General features: G+C 42.4%; 1 protein-coding gene across 2 annotated transcripts in view; it reads left to right on the top strand.

The window, feature by feature from the left end:
- The window catches only part of LOC132832111 (GMP reductase 1), a 121,815-nt gene that overhangs the window by 83,593 nt on the left and 15,289 nt on the right, over window positions 1-22,933 (top strand). For both annotated transcript variants that reach the window (XM_060849830.1, XM_060849829.1), the window contains one exon: window positions 7,031-7,190. In XM_060849830.1, the coding sequence (XP_060705813.1) occupies window positions 7,031-7,190 (160 nt within the window). The remainder of the gene's footprint in view (window positions 1-7,030; window positions 7,191-22,933) is intronic.

Raw genomic sequence — 22,933 nt, 5'->3', positions numbered from 1 at the left:
AAGGAGAATCCAAAGGGTTTTTGTAAATACATTAAAGACAAAAGGGTAACTAAGGAGAGAATAGGGCCCCTCAAAGATCAACAAGGCAGCCTGTGTGGAACTGTAGGAGATGGGGAAGTACTAAACGAGTATTTTACATCAGTGTTTACTGTGCAGAAGGACAGTGAGGATATAGAATGTGGGGAAATAGATGGTAACATTTTGAAAAATGTCCAAATTACAGAGGAGGCGGTGTTGGATACCTTAAAATGCATAAAAGTGGATAAATCCCCAGGGCCTGATCAGGTGTACCCTAGAACTCTGGGGAGCTAGGGAAGTGATTGTTGGACACTTTGCTCAGATATTTGTATCATCGATAGTCTCAGGAGAGGTGCCAGAAGACTGGAGGTTGGCAAATGTGATGCTACTATTTAAGAAAGGTGGAAAGGACAAGCCAGGTAACTGTAGGCTGGTGAGCCTAACATCAGTGGTGGGCAAGTTGTTGGAGGGAATTCTGAGGGATAAGGCAAGGTCTGATTTAGGGATAGTCAACATGGCTTTGTGCATAGGAAATCATGTCTCACAAACTTGATTGAGTTTTAAAAACTGTTTTTAACTGAAAAAAAATCTCTTTTTATTAATTTACAAAATTATAACTACTGTATAAAAAAAAATAACAAACAGAACAAAACTATACTCATGTACAAGATAAACAAATCAGTCAAAGTAATAAACAAATAAGTGCTCACTGCCATGAAACAATAGTTCCTGACCTTCAAGAGCATTAAATATTACACCTGCATCTATTTGAAATTCTTCCTGTCAGAACGCCAAATTTGCAAAACCAAACCATCATGCCTATACAAAGGCCTTCATTAAAGTGGCAGACAAATCTGTTTCTAGGTCACTCAATAAGGGCTGCCATGTCTTATAAAAATTTTCAGTTTTTTGGTGCACCATATTTGTGAGGAAGTCCAGGGGAATATGTTCCATGATTAGCTTATGCCAACCTGACAGACACAGCGGTTTTCAGACATCCAGCACATCAAAATGGTTTTCCTCATACAAAAAGTAAGAATATTAAAAAGTTTTCTGGGTTGGGATATCTGGTCGGCATGGACGGGTTGGACCGAAGGGTCTGTCCATGCTGTACATCTTTATGACTCAATGTATCTTAAAGAAGATAAACTGGGCAGACCCAGGAGAAGAGAATCCATCTTCACTTCGGTCCCCAAGACTGTCTGTGTTACTCCTACCACAGCATTCCAGTACAAAGCCTGTGGCAGGACCACAGACAATGAGTGAGAGTACCAGTACTTATTTTGCACTTGAGACACATTGAAGATACTCTCACCTTAAATTTTGATAGACAATCTGGGCCAGATGTATCCTATGAAGGATCTTCAATTGCATGGCATGGGTTCTATTACAAATCAAAATCTTTTTCATATTCTCACAGATATCCTCCCCTGCCTCAAGAGATTTCAACTCCTAACACTCTCCCCCAGACTTCTCATAAGTCACTCAATATCATCTGAGGGACTCACTGAGAGTGCTCTTGTCATTAAGCACCCTCTTTTCTATATCAGATCTGGAGAAGTCAGTCAGATAAAATCTCAAATCTGGAAAACATGAAAAAGGACTAACTTAGTTGAGATTTTTGAAGAAGTAATAAAGAGGATTGATGAGGGCAGAGCAGTGGACATGATCTATATGGACTTCAGTAAGCATTCAACAAGGTTCCCCATGGTAGGCTGGTTAGCAAAGTTAGATCACGTGGAATACAGGGAGACCTAGCCATTTGGATATAGAACTGGCTCAAATGGTAGAAGACAGAGGGTGGTGGTGGAGGGTTGCCTTTCAGATTGGAGACCTTTGATCAGTGGTGTCACAAGGATTGGTGCTGGGTCCACTGCTTTTCATCATTTATATAAATGATTTGGATGTGAACATAGGAGGTATAGTTAGTAAGTTTGCAGATGACACCAAAATTGGAGGTGTAGTGGACAGCCAAGGAGGTTAACTCAGAGTACAATGGGATCTTGATCAGATAGGCCAGTGGGCTGAGGAGTGGCAGATGGAGTTTAATTTAAATAAATGTGAAGTGCTGCATTTTGGAAAGGCAAATCAGGGCAGATCTTATGCACTTATTGGTAAGGTCCTGGGGAGTGTTGTTGAACAAAGAGACCTTGGAATGCAGGTTCATAGTTCCTTGAAAGTGGAGCTATAGGTATATAGGATAGTGAAGGCGGCATTTGGTATGCTTTCCTTTATTGGTTAGTGCATTAAGTATAGGGATTGGGAGGTCATGTTACAGCTGTAAAGGACATTGGTTAGGCCACTTTTGGAAAATTCTGTGCAGTTCCGGTCTCTGTCCTATGGGAACGACTTTGTGAAATTTGAAAGGTTTCAGAAGAGGGTTTGAGCTATAGGGAGAGGCTGAATAGGCTGGGGCTGTTTTCCCTGGAGCGTCAGAGGCTGAGGTTTATAAAATCATGAGGGGCATGAACAGGGTAAAACGTCAAGACTTTTTCCCTGGGGTGGGGGAGTCCAGAACTAGAGGGCGTAGGTTCACGATGAGAGGGGTAAAATATAAAAGGGACCTAAAGGGCAACTTTTTCACGCAGAGTATGGTGTGTGAATGGAATGAGCGAAGTGGTGGAGGCTGGTACAATTACACATTTTGAAAGACATCTGAATGGGTATATGAATAGGAAGGGTTTAGAGGGATGTGGGCCCAAGTGCTGGCAAGTTGGACTAGATTAATTTAGGGTATCTGGTCAGCATGGATGAGTTGGACCGAAGAGTCTGTTTTCGTACTGTACGTGTCTATGACTGTACATGTCCACACCATCAACTCCTTTGCAATATTGTGCAACTCTAATTCATAGGAACAGAAGTAGGCCATTAAGCCCTTTGAACCCATTCCACCATTTCAATGAGATCTTGCCTGATCTGTGGCCTATCCCCAGATACTGTCTTTGGTCCGCATACCTTAATACCTTTGCTTGACAAAAATTTATCTACCTCACATTTTAAATTAACAACTGATCTAGCATCCACTATCATTTATGAATGAGAGTTCCAAACATCTACCACCCTTTGTGTATAGATGTGTTTCCTAACATCTTGCCTGAACAGTTGGCCCTTAATCTCAGACTATCCATCCTCGTTCTAGAAATAGAAATAGTTTATCGTTATTTACTCTGTCTTTTCTGTTAATATCATGAAAACTTTGATCTGATCACACCGTAACCTTTTTAAATTCTAGAGAAATCTAGTGCCTAATTTGTATAATCTTCCTTATAAATTAACTCCTGAAATCCAGATATCAATCTTGTAAACCTATGTTTTACTCCATCCAAAGTTATGGTGCCCAGATCTGATCACAGTACTCTGACTGGGGTCCAGCCAGGGTTTTGTACAAATGCAGCATAACCTTTGCTTTGTTGTGCTCCAGTCCTCTCAGTACACAGGCCAGAATTCCATTAGCTGCCTTGATTATTTTCAGCACCTGTTCATGACATTTTTAAGATTCATGCACCCGAATCTCAAAGTCTCTGTGGACATTTGCTGTATTTAACTTCATACCATCTAGAAAGTATCCTGCTCTATCATTTGTTGGTCCAAAATGGATAACCTCACACTTATGTTGAATTCTATCTGCCACCGTTATGCCCATTCAGTTAGGCTGTCAATATGTCTTTGTAATTTTACGCTATCATCTACATTGTCTATAATGCTAACCTAAGTTTGTGTCATCAGCAAATTTGGATAGATGACTTTCTATGCCATTATTCCAATTGTTAATAAATAATGTGAATAATTGAGGCCCTAAATGCAGATTCTTGTGCAAACAGGTTGGTCATGGTTTGCCAATTTGAGAACCTACCCATCATCCCTATGTTTTGTCGCCAGCCATTGAGTCAGTTTCCCACTCATAAAGCAAAAACAGAAATTGCTGACTAAACTCAGCAGCCCTGGCAGTATCTGTGGTGAGAAAGCAGAGTTAACGTTTTGAGTCCGGTGACTCTTCTTCAGCTTTCTTCCTCTGAAGAAACATTAACTCCTCTTTCTTCCCACTGATGCTGTCAGACTGGCTGAAATTTGCCAGCAATTTCTGTTTTTGTTTCAGGTCTCCAGCATCTGCAGTCCTTTGTTTCACTTCATTAGTCATGATTTTGTCACAGCTCATCTGCTGCTGGCACTGTCATTTATACAGTGGTTATCTTGAAGTTTTGAGTGCTGTGTACAGTTTTGGCCTGTAACGTTAAGGAGGGATATAGCTGCATTGAAAGCACCACAGTGAATGTTCACTAGAGCAGATGACGGTTAATTAATGATGACAGGCTGAGTAATTTGGGCTCCCATCTTTTGAGTTTAGAGAAGTGAAAAGTAATCTCATTGAAAGAGACAAGATTCTTAAGGGTAAAAACAATGACTGCAGATGCTGGAAACCAGATTCTGGATTAGTGGTGCTGGAAGAGCACAGCAGTTCAGGCAGCATCCAAAGTGCAGCGAAATCAACATTTCGGGCAAAAGCCCTTCATCAGGAATCCTGATGAAGGGCTTTTGCCCGAAACGTCGATTTTGCTGCACTTTGGATGCTGCCTGAACTGCTATGCTCTTCCAGCACCACTAATCAAGATTCTTAAGAGGTCTGACAAGATAAATTACAAAGATAGTTCCTTCCTTGTTGCAGAATTTAGACCAATTGGAACAGTGTTAGGATAAGGGCCAATCATTGGGACAGAGATGAGATTTTTTTCACTCTAAGAATGAGCTTGAATTTTCTCTCCATAGGGTTATGGATGTTCCATTGTTGAATTTATTTAACGCTCGGTAGACAGATGTTTGGTCTCAGAGAATCAACAAGTAAAAAGTGAGGTCTGCAGATGCTGGAGATCAGAGCTGAAAATGTGTTGCTGGTTAAAGCACAGCAGGTTAGGCAGCATCCTAGGAACAGGAAATTTGATGTTTCGGGCCAGAGCCCTTCATCAGGAATGAGGAGAGTGTGCCAGGCAGGCTAAGATAAAAGGTAGGGAGGACGGACTTGGGGGAGGGGCGATGGAGATGTGATAGGTGGAAGGAGGTCAAGGTGAACGTGGCTGAAGAGCTTCAGGGCAGAGGAGATGACCTGGGGGGTGCAGGTTCCTGTTCCTAGGATGCTGCCTAACCTGCTGTGCTTTAACCAGCAACACATTTTCAGCTCTGAGAATCAACAGGTGTGGAGAATCTGTAAGAAAGAGGAGATGATGCCTGAGATCCACCTGAATGGTGGAGCAGGCTCAGCATCTTCTGTGAACTGTTCTTGTTCCGATTTCTTGCATTCCTGAGTTCTGATCTAAAGCACTCCTGAATGGCAATTTATTTAAGACAGTGCTTGTGCAAATCTTCTCCTTGGTGATGGCCACCATACTTGGCTCTGCCACCTCACTTGAATTTTTGGCATATTACTGTTAAGCCACCAACACTCTGCTTGTTCAAATACATTAGTTCCCAGTCTAATAACTCCTTAAGCTTAACACCATCTACGTATTTTCCAATTCCTTTATGGTTTCACACCTCCTTATCTCTGTAACCTCCTCTAACACTGCAAGCCTTTAAAATATCTGTGCTGCTCTAAATCCGTCCTCTTCTATACCATTCATTCTAATTGGGCAACCATTGATGGCTATCCTTTCAATTCCGTTAGCTCTAAACTCTACAATAATCGCCATCAACCTCTTGGCTCTTTCTCAGTCTCTTCCTTCTTTTCAGCTTGATGAGTCTAGTTTCAACAACACTCGAGCATTTTCCAAACCAATGAACTCCAACACCTAGAAGGACAATTAAGGGCAGCAAATACAAGGGTGCTTCCACAGCTGCAACATTGCCTCCAGGTTACACATCAACCTAACTTCTAAATCTATCACTGTTCCTTCACTGCATAAAATATCTGGAAACTCCATTCCTAACAGTACTCTAGATGTATCTACAATTTGATACCTTCTGGTCTGCAATGATTCAAGAAGGTGGCTCATCAGTTAGGGATTGCTGTGCCACTGACATACTCATTCTAAGAATGCTAGACCAAGCTGATGGTCATCTGCCCTGATATTGCCTTCTATAGTTCAACAATGTCAATATTGTTTTAAATTGGTATTGACATCTTGTGTCATCTTGATATGTTAAAGAAACTACATAACTTTAAATTGTTGCAAGCAAAGAGAAGACAAAATGATGCATTTCTAAACTCACACGGATTAGAAAATTAATGTCCAAACCTGATTCTTTATTGCCAGGGTGAGTTGTAAAGTATCAAAGTTGCAGATAGCTTGTTGTTAGCAAAGTGCTTGAATTTTGATGTGTGGAGGGACTTAGTTTCTGTTGCCACTGGAGGGTGCTGCAGTACTAAACCTCAGGACTTGGAATAGATTTTTTTTTCCTCCATTATCATGGATATTGCAAATTAAACAAATCGTTCTAATTAGCATCTGAATAAAAGTGTTACAAGAGGCTCCAAAGAAAACATAAAAGCTTAATGCAAAAAAAGTACCTTTTAAGGAGCAAATTGTGACAGCACCTTAGTACTCTTTTTGTACCACAGAAAGACAAATAAATTCATTTGCACAGAGCACTTATTATCGGGAAGGGTAATGGAGAGTGTTGGAAGGAGGAAAGTTGGTGACAGTATTAAGCGATCGACAGTTCTATCCAGGGATATGGAAAAATGACCAGTGTTTTTTAAAAGAACATTTCTTTGGTCAGCAGAGGATTCAGTATTCAGCAAGGACTCTAGGTCAGCCACACATTTGATTTTATTTTCTTTTAATAACACAAATCAAACGGAAAGAGACTGGAATCTGCACAGGAGAGTAATTTTACTTATTTGCTCTCAGAATGTGGGCAGCACTGGCAAGGCCATATTTATTGCCATCTCTAACTTTGCTGAGGTGGAAAGTCATTGCGGAGATGGTGCTCCCTTAGTTGGGTAGATGGAGAATTCCAGGATTTCAATTGGTATTAAAAGCCACTGTGTAATTGAGCCACTCTCTTGTACTGATTTCAGGGGCTGGAGCTGATTTTGTGATGCTAGGAGGAATGTTCGCAGGACACGATCAGTGTGCTGGAGAAATCATCGAGAGGAATGGTAAAAAGATGAAACTGTTCTATGGAATGAGCTCTGATACAGCCATGAAGAAACATGTTGGATGTGTGGCCGAATACAGGTAATGGAACTAAGAAGTTTCATAAACCATTGCCATTCCTTATAAAAGGAGTAGGATCATCTTGAATTATTTTATTTATGTGGCAGCAGTGCTCATAACCCAGTACAAAAAGATTTTGTTGGAAATTGAATTCTGTTTTGGGAGAAGTCACTCACTGTTTGTAGTCCTTTACTTATGCGATCTACACTTACCTCAGTCAGGACCATATGGAACATTGTCTCTTTGACCAGGTCCATGAGAGGTACACTTCTGCTATTATACATTGTAGTTGTGAAATTATGTCACCTCTTTCCTTCAAAAGTTAAATAATTTATTTTCAATTTAACTGTCAAGCATTAAGGTTAGACTGGTCTTTATGACATAGCATTCAACTTTCAGGATGTTAACAAGATGCACACTTGTGCACATTTAGATTTAACATGAAACTTATAGAATAAACTTTAACTCTAAATTCTTGAGAAAAAATTTTTACTGAGACCTGTGGCACTCCTGTGTCTGTAATGACAGCATTGACACAATGGGAATAGTCAACAAATGCTGACCTTACCTGTAACCTCCTGCCATGGCATGAAAGAGTAAGGAAAACATTACTGCTGTTATATTTCTGTAGGGCTACTTACAGAGACTGACTTTGTTGTCACCAGTATCCAAGATACAAATCCTTCAGGGCTGACCATTGGATTGACAGTTGGATTAATTGTAAAGGCTTTTCCAACAAATATTCTTAACAAATGTGTTTGCTTTGGTTGTTTCTAGTGGACTCCGTGCTTGTGCACCCAGGAGAGCAGTGTATAAAGACTGGTTCCAGGTAGATTTTCTGTGTTTGCAGAGTCCCAATACTATTGGTTCTTAATCTCAGCTAAGTCAACTTTATTTTCATCAGGTATCACTTTCTTGCAATGAGACACATTCTGTCAACTTTATTCTGAAGTGACTGCTTCAGAATGTACATGACAGTATATTGGAGCAAGGGTGCTGAAAAGGTGAGCAATGTGAAAAAGGGCAGAAATATTGCTGCCTAGATTCTCCAGATTTGCACTATTCTTCCAATGAAACTAGCAAAAACTCCCACCAGGGCATCAGTTCCAGGCTTGTCCAGGTCCAACCAGGATAAATGCAATTCCTTAAGAAATCACATTAAAACATAATCACTCCATGTTTCTTGAATAGGATGGTACATCGCCTCAGTTGCTTGGACCAAGGATGTCTTGGTGAGGCTACAAGACATTCTGAAGAGGGACGGTGGCTGTGGTACACATCAGTACACACCAACTATATAAGTTTTTTTTAAAAAAAGGGATGCAGTCCTAAAAGCAGAATGTAAGGAGTTAGAAATCAAGTTAAAAAGTAGGATCTCAAAGATAGTGATCTCAGACTTGCCACCAGTGACAAGTGCTAGTCAGAGTAAAGATAGCAGGATATATAAGATGGATATATGACTGGATAGATGGTATGAGGGGGTGATTTTAGATGCTTGGGACATTGGAACATGTTCTGGGGTGGTAGGACCAGTACAAACTGGTTGCACCTGGACAGGACTGGATCTGGTGCCCTGGTGGGAGAACTTCCTCTAAACTGGTAGAGGGATGGGAACGTATGTAACGAGACAGAAAAGAGAGAAACAAGGGCAAAAACAAAAGATCGAATAGGGAAAAAGCAGTGATAGGCAGAGAATTGAAACCTCAGTGCAAAATAATGCAAATGGGATTAAGAATATTATAAAGGGGCCCTAAAGTCTTAATGTGCAGAGTATTTGCAATCCCATGGGATTATGCATATATAGCTGCAGGGTGACAGGGATGGGAACTGAATATCCAGGGGTATTCAGGTTTTAGGAAGATCAGACAAAATGAACATTATTAGTTGAAGAGGAAATTAAGAGGGGTAGAACTTAGAAACACCAAGGGTTAGAAAAGAATAATGGTATAAACTCAAACTGTAGTGGTGATGTTGGGGAAAGTTTAAAATCTCAGAGTGCTGTTCCTTCGTCAGGTAGCTACAAATATATAAAAAAATACAAATATAACAGCAGTAACTTTTTTCTTTACTCTTTTATGCCATGTTGGGGAAGACATTACACAGGAAATGTAATAAAAGTACAGCTATAATTATGAGAGACTTTAATCTGTATATAGATTGAATAAATTAAATCGGTAATAATACTGTGGAGGAGTTGTTCCTGGAGTATGTACAGGGTGGTTTTCTGGATCAAAACATAGAGGCACCAGCTAGAGAACAGGCCATCTTTGACAGGGTATTGTGTAATGATGAATGACTAATTAGCAATCTAGCTGTGTGGGATCTCTTGGGAAAAGGTCAATAAGATAGAATTCTTCAATAAAGAGTAGAGTATGTAGTTGGCTCTGAGACTGAGCCTGAATCTAAATAAAGGAAACATGGATGGTATGAAGTCATGCTGGCAATGACAGTACATAGGCAGTCACAAGATTCAAAGAATACATGGATGAACTGAAACAATTGTTAATTCCTGTCTGAACCAATATCCTTGCGGGTAGGGTTGCTAGTGTTTTGGGAGGAATTTAAATTATTTCAGCAGTGGGAGGGGACACCAAGCATTAGTATAAAGGAAAAACAGCATAATACAGTAAAGTAACTAGGACAGAGAGATTCCACCATATTGTGATTCAAGGGAGGAAGGTGAGGCTAGATAATCTCTATTTTAATGCCAGGAGTATGAGAGGGAAGACTTGAGTTAAACACATGCATTGGCATGTGGAATCACAATGTTGTAATCACAGAGACCTGATTGTGAGAGAGAGAGACAGGACTCCCAATGCAACTTGCCAGGATATAGGATTTTCAGATTTGCGTGTAAAAGATGTTGCCATTTACATAAATGATTTGGAGTAAACATAGAAGGTATGGTTAGTAGGTTTGCAGTTGTTACAAAATTGGAGTTCATGGAATCGTAGAGACCAACAGCACGGAGACAAGCCCTTTGGCCCAAACTGGTCCATGCCGACCAAAATGTCCATCCACACTAACCCCATTTCCCTGCACTTGGCCCATATCCTTCTAAACCTTTCCTATCCATGTATTTGTCCAAATGCTTTTTAAATGTTAATGTACTAGCCTCAAACACTGTGCTGGCAGCTCATTCCATATACATATGACCCTCTGTGTAAAACAAAAGTTGCCCCTCAGGTTCCCTTTTATTCTTTCTTCTCTAACCTTAAACTGATGCCCTCTAGTCCTTGATTCCCCAACCCTGAGAAAAAGACTGAGGGCATTCACCCTATCCATGCCTCTCGCGATCTTATTCACCTCTATAAAGTCCCCCCTCGGTCACCTACAGGCCTGAAGAAAAAGTCCTAGCTTGTCCAACCTCTCCCTATAACTCAGACCCTTGAGTGCTGGCGTCCTTTGAAATTTCTTCTGACTCTTTCCAGTTTAATAACATTCTTCCTATAGCAAGGAGACCAAAAGTGAACACAATACTCCAAATGTGGTCTCCCCAATGTCCTGTATAACTACAACATAACTTCCCAACTTCTAAACTCGGTGCTCTGACTGTTGAATGCCACTGCGTCAAAACCCTTCTTCACTGTCCTATCTATTTGTGACTCCACTTTCAGAGAACTGTGAACCTGAACTCCAAGGTCCCTCTGTTCCACTACACTCATTAAGGCCCAACCATTCACCATGAAACTCCTACCTTGATTTGACTTGCCAAAATGTGAGATCTCGTGCTTAGCTATATTAAACTCCATTTGCCATTTCTCAACACACTTACCCATCTGATCAATTGTCCTGCGACAACTTCTGATAACCTTCCTCACTGTAAAAAGTGAGGTCTGCAGATGCTGGAGATCAGAGCTGAAAATGTGTTGCTGGTTAAAGCACAGCAGGTCAGGCAGCATCCGAGGAACAGGAAATTCAACGTTTCGGAAGGGCTCTGGCCCGAAACGTCGAATTTCCTGTTCCTAGGATGCTGCCTGACCTGCTGTGCTTTAACCAGCAACACATTTTCAGCAACCTTCCTCACTGTCCACAATACTGCCTATTTTTAGTGTCATCAATAAATTTACCAATCATGCCATGTTCATTTTCATCCAAATCATTGATGACAAACAGTAATGGGCCCAGCACTGACCTCTGCACTTCACTAGTCACATGCCTCCAGTCCAACAAGCATCCCTCCACTATTACCCTCTGCTTCCTACCATCAAGCCAATTGTGTATCCAATTTGCCAACTCCCCTGGATTCCATGTGATCTAACCTTCCAGAGCAGTCTACCCTGTGGAACCTTATCCAAGGCCTTACTGAAATCATAGAGACTATGTCACCTGTCCTGCCGCCTTCAACCTCCCTGGTCACTTCATCAAAGAACTCTACAAATTTGTGAGGCATGATCTCCCATGCACAAAGCCATACCGACTATTCCTAATCATACCCTGTCTTTCCAAATGCATGTATATCTTATCCCTCTGAATTTTCTCCAATAACTTACCTACCACAGATGTTAAGCTTACTGGTCTATAGTTCCCAGGTTTTTCTTTGCAGCCATTCTTGAATAAGGGCACAACATTCAGTACTCTCCAGTCTCCAGGGATCTCACCTGTGGTTAAAGATCATGCAAAAAATATCAGCCAAGACCGCTATAATTTCTTCTCTAACCTCTTGCAGTGTTCTTGGATAAATCTGGTCAGGACCAGGCGATTAAGACCATAAGACATAGGAGCATTAATTAGGCCATTCAGCCCATCAAGTCAGCTCTGCCATTCAATCATGGCTGTTAGGTTTCTCGACCTCATTCTCCTGTAACCCTTGATACTCAAGAACCTATCGACCTCAGTCTTAAATACACTCAATGACCTGGCCTCCACAGCTTTCTGTGGCAATGAATTCCATAGATTCCCCACTGTCTGGCTAAAGAAGTTTCTCGTTATTCCCGTTCTAAAAGGTCTTCCCTTTACTCTAAGGCTGTACCCTCGGTTCCTAGTCTCTCCTACCAATGGAAATATCTTCCCAACATCTACTGTGTCCAGGCCATTCAATATTCTGTAAGTTTCAATTAGGTGCCCGCTCATCCTTCTAAACTCCATAGAGTACAGTCAGCTTTCAAATGTTCCTCATATGTTAAGCTTTTCATTCCTGGGACAATTCTCGTGAACCTCCTCTGAACATGCTCCAGGGCCAGTACATCCTTCCTGAGATATGGGGCCCAAAATTGCAGACAATACTCCAAACCTGGTCTGACCACAGCCTTATAGAGCCTCAGAAGTTCATCCCTGCTTTTATATTCAAGTCCTCTCAAAATAAATGCTATCATTGTATTTGCCTTCCTAACTACTGACTCAACCTGCAAGTTTATCTTTGAGAGAATCCTGGACTAGAACTCCCAAGTCTCTTTGCACTTCAGACTTCTGAATTTTCTCCCCATTTAGAAAATAGCCCATGCTACTATTCTTCCTCAAACTTTCCTAGGTTGTACTCTATGTGCCCACTCTCTTAAACTGTCCAAATCCTTCTGCAGTCTCCTGTCTTCTCAATGCTACCCTTCCCTCGACCTATCTTTGTATTATCTGCAAACTTAGCCAGAATGCCCTCAGTTCCTTCATCTAGTTTGATAATGTATAAAGTAAAAAGTTGTGGTCCCAACACTGTGCCTTGCGGAACAACACTTGTCACCAGCTGCCATCCTGAGAAGGGCCCTTTTATCCCCACTCTCTGCTTCCTGCCAGACAGCCAAGCTTCTATCTATGCTAGCACCTTGCCTCTAACACCATGGGCCCTTATCTTGCTCGGTAGTCTCCTGTGTCGCACCTTGTCAAAGACCTTCTCGAAGTCCAGGTAGGACTGGTTCTCCTTTGTCCAACCTGCACATTACTTCCTCAGAGTTCTAGCAGATTTGTCAAGCATGACCTTCCCTTGATGAAACTATGCTGACTTTGCCCTATTTTACCATACACTTCCAATCACAATCCATCACAATGGATTCCAGGACCTTACCCAGACTGAAGTTGGGCTAATAGGTCTGTAATTTTCCATATTTTGCATTACACCCTTTTTAAACAGGGGTGTCACGTTAGCATTTTCCAGTCCTCATTCTATTGATTCCTGAAAGATTACCACTAACACCTCTATCTCTTCAGCTATCCCCCTTAGAATTCTGGGATGTAATTCAGCTATCCAGGTGATTTATTCCACCTCCAAGTGATTCAGTTTACTAGCACCTTCTCCTTGGTGATGGCCACCATGCTCAACTCTGCCACCTCACTTGAATTTTTAGCATATTACTCATGTTTTCCACCATAAAGACAGGCATGAAATAATTATTCAGTTCTTCAGCCATTTTCTTCCCCACTACTTTCTCTCCAGCATCATTTTCCAGCAGCCCACTGTCCACTTTGCCTCTCTTTTGCCCATTATATATCTAAAGAAACTCTTACAGTCTTCCTTTATATTACTGGCTAGCTTACCCTCATTTTTAATCTTTTTTGTGGTTGCCCCCATGTTGGTCTTTATAAGCTTCCCAATCCTCTGGTTTCTCACTGTCTTGTGCCACATTATATGCTTTCTCTTTTGATTTTATACTATCCCTGACATCCCTAGGTCAGCCATGGTTGCCTCTATCTCTGCACGCATGGTGCTGCGGTCAGTTGACTCATCCTCCCTGCAGTCCCCATTCCCATCCACATGGGAGCAAAACTTTTGAACCTGTTGCACAAAGGCAGGGGCTAAGGCTGCTGCAACTCTATCTCCTCGATCCCTCTAACTGCCTCATGCACAGCCACACCCTCCTGTCTTTGAACACTGACTGAATTTGAGTTGGTTAGTTTAAGGGTTGAGATTGTCTCCTGAAACACTGCGTCCAGATAACTCCCCCTCTCCCTGATGTGTTATAACGTTTGAAGCTCAGACTCCAGCTCATCCACTCTGGGCCGGAGTTCTCCAAGCAACCAATGTTTACTATGGACATAGTCACTGGGAACCAGTATGGGGTTCACCAGCTCTCACATCACCTGACCCTCCATCCTTATTTTGTTAAATTAGTTTTCTTCTTTTTTATTGTTAACTGTTTTTTGTATGCAAGTTGTAACCAATAAATGAACAAGATTCAATTTAACATAAGTTCAAATTTAGCAGACCCCTTATTAGCCAATCAAATCACAGCCTTCCCATGACATCACCCTTCAGTTTCCCCTCAGTTGAAACCCTCAATCAATCACTTACCTTCCCAGGCTGCTCTCTGTTCACTTCTGCTTAGCGCTGGTCCCAAATCTACAAGGTAATTTTTTATATCTCTTACCTTCCCAGGCTATTCTCCATTCGCTCCCGTTTAGTTCCTGTCCAACTTCATACATTCTGATACATCCAACACCACCTGTACTGTGATATGGACTGTGCCCAAGGTATGACCACAAACTTCAAGTTCACAAGTCGTCTCGTCTTTCTCCATGGTAAACTCAGAGGAGAAATATTCATTGAGGACCCTGCCCTTCTCCTGCGGTTCCACACATACATGTCCACTTTTGGCCCTTGAGGAGCCCTATTCTCTCTCTGGTTATTCTTTTTCCTTTAGTATACTTTAAAAAACCCCTTTGGATTCACCCTAGTCTTCTCAGCCAAGGCCCCTTTTTCACTGTCCTGACTTTCTCCTTCAGTAAACTCCTGGATCCCCTACAGACCTCCAGGAATTCCCTTGATCCCAGCTGCCTGTTCCGGAGTCATATCTCCTTTTCTTGTGGTCAAAGCCTCAATACCTCTCTTCATCCAGTATATTCCTGCCAACCTTACCTTTCACCTTCACAGCAACATATAGACGTTGAACATATAGTGGGTGGCACTGCTGCCTCACAGCGCCAGAGACCCGGGTTCAATTCCCGCCTCAGGCGACTGACTGTGTGGAGTTTGCACGTTCTCCCCGTGTCTGCGTGGGTTTCCTCCGGGTGCTCCGGTTTCCTCCCACAGTCCAAAGATGTGCGAGTCAGGTGAATTGGCCATGCTAAATTGCCTGTAGTGTTAGGTAAGGGGCAAATGTAGGGGTATGGGTGGGTTGCGCTTCGGTGGGTCAGTGTGGACTTGTTGGGCCGAAGGGCCTGTTTCCACACTGTAAGTAATCTAAAAACTCTAGCTATCTCACTTCTATAGGCTTCTCACTGGCCCCAGCCAATGGGTCAAATGCTGTGTTAGTGAGCTGCATGATTCTGACAAAAGGTCCACAACAGCTGACAGTACTGTACAGATGGGGATGGGGATACTGTGTATTTAAACATTTTCAGTACTTTTTCCTTTCAACTTCTAAAAATCAACATTGTCAAACAGAGTCAGAAAACACTTCCTTTGCAACATTCTCACAAGACATTGATCAGCATGTTTGTTTTGGTGTGAAAGTTGTTATGCTCATTCTCAGGTGCTCAAAATAGAAAAACCAAATAGGAAGAAATGCTGAGAATTCAGAGAAGATCAGTTCATAGCCATACACAGAAAGCTGGGATCTCTTGTTTTGATGTATATGGTAGTGAGGGGCCACAATCCATTATTCCCAGTTGTTATGATCAGGAAGACTGTCTGCATTTTGCTCCCAGTAGCTTTGCTCAGCCAAGGGGCGTGGCCATGATATTTGTCCAGTTCCTGGACAGGCCTTCAGATTGATGAAGTGAAGATGATTCTCCTGACATGAACAGGAACGATTGCACATGCATGCTATGTATCCACCACTTCTGCTGGTCCATGTGCATTTGTCACTTGGTGTCAGTACTGCTCTATATTTGCACCATTCTGCTTGAACCTTCAATGCCCCTGTCCTGCATTTACAACACTGATTAGATGCTGAAAAAAAACCTTGTACATAGTTCCATCATACACTCCTCAGAAATGATATAGTACTCTTTAGATACAGAGTAGAGCAGCACGGTCTCCATTAAAATTACATATCTGCTAATCTCCATGAGATCAGAAAAGCTTTGATTTCCAGAGCACCTTTCAGTGGACATCTTAGGAGCAATTACATGTAATAATTATTGGATACTAAATCTGCTTAAATATTACCATTAACAAAGGGGCTTTATTTTTTCAGAAGAATGCATTGCATTGACTCAGTTTACCAGTTCAAGGTGTAGCTGAATTTAATGTGCACCATCCTTGTTACACGTAGACCCCTGAGGATTACTAGTATGGGAACTGCCTGGATGGGGAATGCACCCTGTGCAGTTTGGACGTTACTAACCTCAGACTTCCCAACTGAGCTTTTTTCTTGCTGAACCATCCATCACACATTTCCCCAAGTCAGACGGACTCTCTCTTCTGTGCACATTTCATCAGAACTGAAGCAAGTTACACATTCAAGTTGATATTCTGCCCTTTGGAAAGACGAGGACTGATTCGGGATAGTCAACGTGGCTTTGTGCGTAGGAAATCATGTCTCACAAACTTGATTGCGTTTTTTGAAGAAGTAACAAAGAGGATTGATGAGGGCAGAGCAGATATGATCTATATGGACTTCAATAAGGCGTTCGACAAGGTTCCCCGTGGGAGACTGATTAGCCAGGTTAGGTCTCATGGAATACAGGGAGAACTAGCCATTTGGATACAGAACTGGCTCAAAGGTAGAAGACAGAGGGTGGTGGTGGAGGGTTGTTTTTCAGACTGGAGGCCTGTGACCAGTGGAGTGCTACAAGGATCGGTGCTGGGTCCTCTACTTTTTGTCGTTTACATAAATGATTTGGATGCGAGCATAAGAGGTACAGTTAGTAAGTTTACAGATGACACCAAAATTGGAGGTGTAGTGGACAGCGAAGAGAGTTACCTCAGATTACAACAGGATCTGGACCAGATGGGCCAATGGGCTGAGGTGTGGCAGATAGAGTTTAATTCAGATAAATGCGAGGTGCTGCATTTTGGGAAAGCAACTCTTGGCAGGACTTATATACTTAACGGTAAGGTCCTAGGGAGTGTTGCTGAACAAAGAGACCTTGGAGTGCAGGTTCATAGCTTTCTGAAAGTGGAGTCACAGGTAGATAGGATAGTGAAGGCGGCATTTGGTATGCTTTCCTTTATTAGTCAGAGTATTGAGTACAGGAGTTGGGAGGTCATGCTGCACCTGTACAGGACATTGGTTAGGACACTGTTGGAATATTGCATTCAGTTCTGGTCTCCTTCCTATCGGAAAGATGTTGTGAAACTTGAAAGGGTTCAGAAAAGATTTACAAGGATGTTGCCAGGGTTGGAGGATTTGAGCTATAGGGAGAGGCTGAACAGGCTGGGGCTGTTTTCCCTGGAGCGTCGGAGGCTGAGGGCTGACCTTAAATAGGTTTACAAAATTGAGGGGCATGGATAGGATAAATAGATAAAGTCTGTTCCCTGGGATTGGGGAATCCAGAACTAGAGGGCATAGGTTTAGGGTGAGAGGGGAAAGATATAAAAGAGACCTAAGGGACAACTTTTTCCCGCAGAGGGTGGTACGTGTAAGGAATGAGCTGCCAGAGGAAGTGGTGGAGGCTGGTACAATTGCAACATTTAAGAGGCATTTGGATGGGTATATGAATAGGAAAGGTTTGGAGGGATATGGGCCGGGTGCTGGCAGGTGGGACTAGATTGGGTTGGGATATCTGGTCGGCGTGGAGAGGTTGGACCGAAGGGTCTGTTTCCATGCTGTACATCTCTATGGCTCTATGACTTTCACTTTTGTTACGATGACTGTAGAAATCTATTTTTTTTAAAAAAGGAATATCGACAATGTCAGTTGGAAGCAAAATCACCGAGAGAGCTTCAACTTGATCTTATTTCAATAATGCTTTAAACATATTGATTTTGGTTAGTTTATGGTAGTAGAGCTTTTAAAACTAAGGATATGTCCAATATTTCAAAAAGATAAACTTTATTTCAGATAGTACAACAAAGATTACAGGCACTCTTGTTACTTCCTTTGTAGCTGTATGATCTCTGTTTTTCCAACTTGGTTTTCATTTTGCAGGATCTCTCACTCACCATGCAACCATTTCAGTCCTCAGGGCACATTAGCATATTCGGTCTAAAGTCCTTGAACACAGTTTTCACAGACAAGGTGCCCAATTACAAACCCTCCCTCACTCAGCTCATGACAATCCTGATGGTACAGAATCTGCAACGATTCCCTTCTAAATCGGGAATGGGCTCTGACAACAGGAGGTAAAAGCAATGACTGCAGATGCTGGAAACCAGATTCTGGATCAGTGGTGCTGGAAGAGCACAGCAGTTCAGGCAGCATTCAAGGAGCAGCGAAATCGACGTTTCGGGCAAAAGCCCTTCATCAGGAATAAAGTCAGAAAGCCTGAAACATAGAACATAGAACAATACAGCACAGAACAGGCCCTTCGGCCCACGATGTTGTGCCGAACATCTAGCCTAGATTAAACACCCATCCATGTACCTATCCAATTGCCGCTTAAAGGTCATCAATGATTCTGACTCTACCACTGCCACGGGCAGCGCATTCCATGCCCCCACCACACTCTGGGTAAAGAACCCACCCCTGACATCTCCCCTATACCTTCCACCCTTCACCTTAAATTTATGTCCCCTTGTAATACTCTGTTGTACCCGGGGAAAAAGTTTCTGACTGTCTACTCTATCTATTCCTCTGATCATCTTATAAACCTCTATCAAGTCACCCCTCATCCTTCGCCGTTCCAACGAGAAAAGGCCGAGAACTCTCAACCTGTCCTCGTACGACCTATTCTCCATTCCAGGCAACATCCTGGTAAATCTTCTCTGCACCCTCTCCAAAGCTTCCACATCTTTCCTAAAGTGAGGCGACTAGAACTGCACACAATACTCCAAATGTGGCCTAACCAAAGTCCTGTACAGCTGCAACATCACTTCACGACTCTTGAATTCAATTCCTCTGCTAATGAACGCTAATACACCATAGGCCTTCTTACAAGCTCTATCCACCTGAGTGGCAACTTTCAAAGATCTATGTACATAGACCCCAAGATCCCTCTGTTCCTCCACCTGACTAAGAACTCTACCGTTAACCCTGTATTCCGCATTCTTATTTGTTCTTCCAAAATGGACAACCTCACACTTGGCAGGGTTGAACTCCATCTGCCACTCCTCAGCCCAGCTCTGCATCATGTCTAAGTCCCTTTGCAGCCGACAACAGCCCTCCTCACTGTCCACAACTCCACCAATCTTCGTATCATCTGCAAATTTACTGACCCACCCTTCGACTCCCTCATCCAAGTCATTAATAAAAATTACAAACAGCAGAGGACCCAGAACTGATCCCTGCGGAACTCCACTTGTAACTGGGCTCCAGGCTGAATATTTACCATCTACCACCACTCTGTCTTCGACCGGTTAGCCAGTTTTCAATCCAATTGGCCAAGTTTCCCTCTATCCCATGCCTCCCGACTTTCCGCATAAGCCTACCATGGGGAACCTTATCAAATGCCTTACTGAAATCCATGTACACTACATCCACTGCTCTACCCTCATCCACATGCTTGGTCACCTCCTCAAAGAATTCAATAAGACTTGTAAGGCAAGACCTTGATTCCCACATAATCCTAGGATATATCCCGTCAGGCCCGGGGGACTTGTCTATCCTCAAGTTGTTCAAAATGTCCAACACATCTTCCTTCCTAACAAGTATCTCTTCTAGCTTACCAGTCCGTTTCACACTATCCTCTTCAACAATACGGTCCCTCTCGTTCGTAAATACTGAAGAAAAGTACTCGTTCAAGACCTCTCCTATCTCTTCCGACTCAATACACAATCTCCCACTACTGTCCTTGATCGGACCTACCCTCGTTCTCGTCATTCTCATGTTTCTCACATACGCATAAAATGCCTTGGGGTTATCCTTGATCCTATCCGCCAAGGATTTTTCATGCCCTCTCTTAGCTCTCCTAATCCCTTTCTTCAGGTCCCTTCTGGCTATCCTGTATCCCTCCATTGCCTGTTTACTCAACCTTATGTAAGCCTCCTTCTTCCTCTTTACTAGACATTCAACCTCCCTCGTCAACCAACGCTCCCTCACACGACCATTTCTTTCCTGCCTGATAGGTACATACATATCAAGGACGTGTCGTATCTGCTCCTTGAAAAAGTTCCACATTTCCACCACATCCTTCCCTGACAGCCTATGCTCCTCAAATCCTGTCTTACAGCATCGTAATTTCCCTTCCCCCAATTGTAAAATCTACCCTGTGGAGAGATAAGTTAGAGGAGGGTGAGCGTGGGGAGAAAGAAGAGTACAATAGGAGAGTGGGAGATGGGATGAAGGTGATATGTCAGGGAGGAGAGGGTGGAGTGGATAGGTGGAAAAGGAGATAGGCAGGTAGGATAAGTCCAGACAAGTCATGGCGACAGTGCTGAGCTGGAAGTTTGGAACTAGGGTGAGGTGGGGGAAGGGGAAATGAGGAAGCTGTTGAAGTCCACATTGAAATGTTCCGAGGCAGAAGATGAGGCGTTCTTCCTCCAGGCATCTGGTGGTGAGGGAGCGGCGGTGAAGGAGGCCCGGAGATGTTCCCTAAAGCGCTCTGCTAGGAGGCGCCAGTCTCCCCAATGTAGAGGAGACCGCATCGGGAGCAACGGATACAATAAATGATATTGGTGGATGTGCAGGTAAAACTTTGGATGTGGTGAAATAGTAGGAATGGCTCTTGCTCAGCTCCTCCAGGCTTCTCTCGAGCTGTCTTCCATGAGTGCCCGTTTTCTACCACAAAACATAGACAATGCAGTCTCTGCCCTATTCTCCGAGACTGGTTTCAGCACCAGAATTTACAGAGAGTTTGCCAAAAATAAGGTTTCATTTGGTATTTCAGTAGACTAGAAATTTCTCCAAAACAAAAAGAAAAGGCTGAGACACTGCAATTAAGTTTTTTCATCCTTGTGGCAACCACAGGTCACATGGGCACTTCCTCACACCAAATGATATTGTCATCGGGAAATTCGTTCACCACCTATCAAAATACTTCCCAACACATTTCAATTTTAGTGGGACACCACACAAAAGAAAACTCAGGGTTTTACTAGCACATGGGTCATTGCAGTTCACAAATGCAGACTAACTGACCGGCTCTGCATTTCAGACTTCCAGCTTTCTCCCTTTCCAAAAAAAAAATTGCGGAAGGATCTTTGGTGATTAAAGCAGTTTTACAATCTTCAGGAAGTATGCTTTCAGGCATCACAGTATCCAAACAACACTGAGTCACAGTGTGAAGTGCAACCATGAGAAGAAAGCATGAACCTTGTCAAGAAGCCTTCAAATCAAATAAAGGCTCCAGCGTTTAGCTTCCATGTAATGGCAGTACATTTAATTGGAAGAATGCTCATAGCCACAGAACAGATCTTTCAGTCACAGATTTTTAAGGCATTTTCTGTACTTAAGAGGCAATCGGTTTCTCTTGCTGAAGTAAAATCACCACAGATGATGGAAATCAGAAATTAAAACATTAGAATGGTGAAAAGTTAGAAATGTTTGAACAACTGAAAGGCTGGAGCATGTGGAAAAGAGTGAAATGGAAGATTTGTTATCACACTGAGGGCAACAGAGATTAAATGACAAAGGATAAAATATCAGAGTAAGTTAACCTTGAGACAAGTAAAATAACAAAAGATGTCCTGAGGACGTCTAATTAAACTTCTATCAGAGTAACATTCACTTAATCAAGGTATAGAAAAATAGAGGTAGAAATAAGAGGTTGGAGGTCTGGAGATATGAAATCGGAAGCCATGAAAACAGGATCTCTAGAGAAGAGGTTAGTAACTATCTAGGAAACAATGACTTGTTTGTGATGGTGTCTTTGATCTTTGACTGGAAAGACGGGAGCTAGTGTCAGAGAGTTGACCTTCAGCTGCTGCTATTCAAGGTTGGACCACCAGACAATTACAGCATCAACCCTGTCAGCAGATTTGATGGCAATATTAGCATTAGACCTGAGAGAACAGAATGATGCAAGTTCAGGTGAGATCGGTTACAGTAAAGTGATGAGCTGATGTCACACCAGTTCTCACTTAAAGGATCAAAAGTGAGAAAGAAGCTAGAGGGAGTTCTGTGGGGAGAAATAACATTGGAGACAGACGAAGGGGTCCTCTGCATGGGAGTGAGACTCTAAGCAAAATGAAGTTAGCAAAGGCAATAGAAGATGAGTTTAGGATTTCGAAATTCTTTGAAGTAGAATTGAGGGAATGGTCCTGAAGCCTTTGCTAAGAGCAGACTGTTCAGGTCCAGAGGGGAAAAAGGTCAAAGGGTACATATGGAAAAAAAAATACAATCACAGAGGGGAATGAGCTAGAGGAATTTTGATACATATCAGTTGTTGAATCATTTAATCTTTCAAACCTTAAAGAAAAAGTAGATTTTTGTTACATAAGACAAGCCATGAAGTGAGGCTTATAGAGCAGGACACCTTTGAGATATAGTGATCCAGTGCTAGTGAAAATATATTGCTATGGGTACTTGATGGATCCTAGCTGTGGTAGTCATTTTGAGAAAGGTGTGGCACACACTATTGCAGTGTCAATCAAGCCTTGTTCCTCACCTCTTTTCCCAGGACATTGGTGACTGTATCACTTACATTTCCGTCTCAGTCTGAACTAGAAAGTCTGATCAATTTTGCCTTCAATTTCCACCAGTCTTTTACCTTCCTGTAGGCCATCTCTGATTACACCTTTTTACAAAGTTATGAGGGGCATGGATAGGGTAAATAGACAAGGTCTTTTCCCTGGAATCAGGGAGTCAAGAACTAGAGGGCATAGGTTTAGGGTGAGAGGGGAAAGATATAAAAGA

This window comes from Hemiscyllium ocellatum, chromosome 34 (genome assembly GCF_020745735.1).
Source record: "Hemiscyllium ocellatum isolate sHemOce1 chromosome 34, sHemOce1.pat.X.cur, whole genome shotgun sequence".
In the NCBI taxonomy this organism is placed as follows: domain Eukaryota; kingdom Metazoa; phylum Chordata; class Chondrichthyes; order Orectolobiformes; family Hemiscylliidae; genus Hemiscyllium; species Hemiscyllium ocellatum.
Note: the sequence above shows the minus strand (reverse complement) of the source record. Positions and strands in the feature narration are given on the sequence as shown.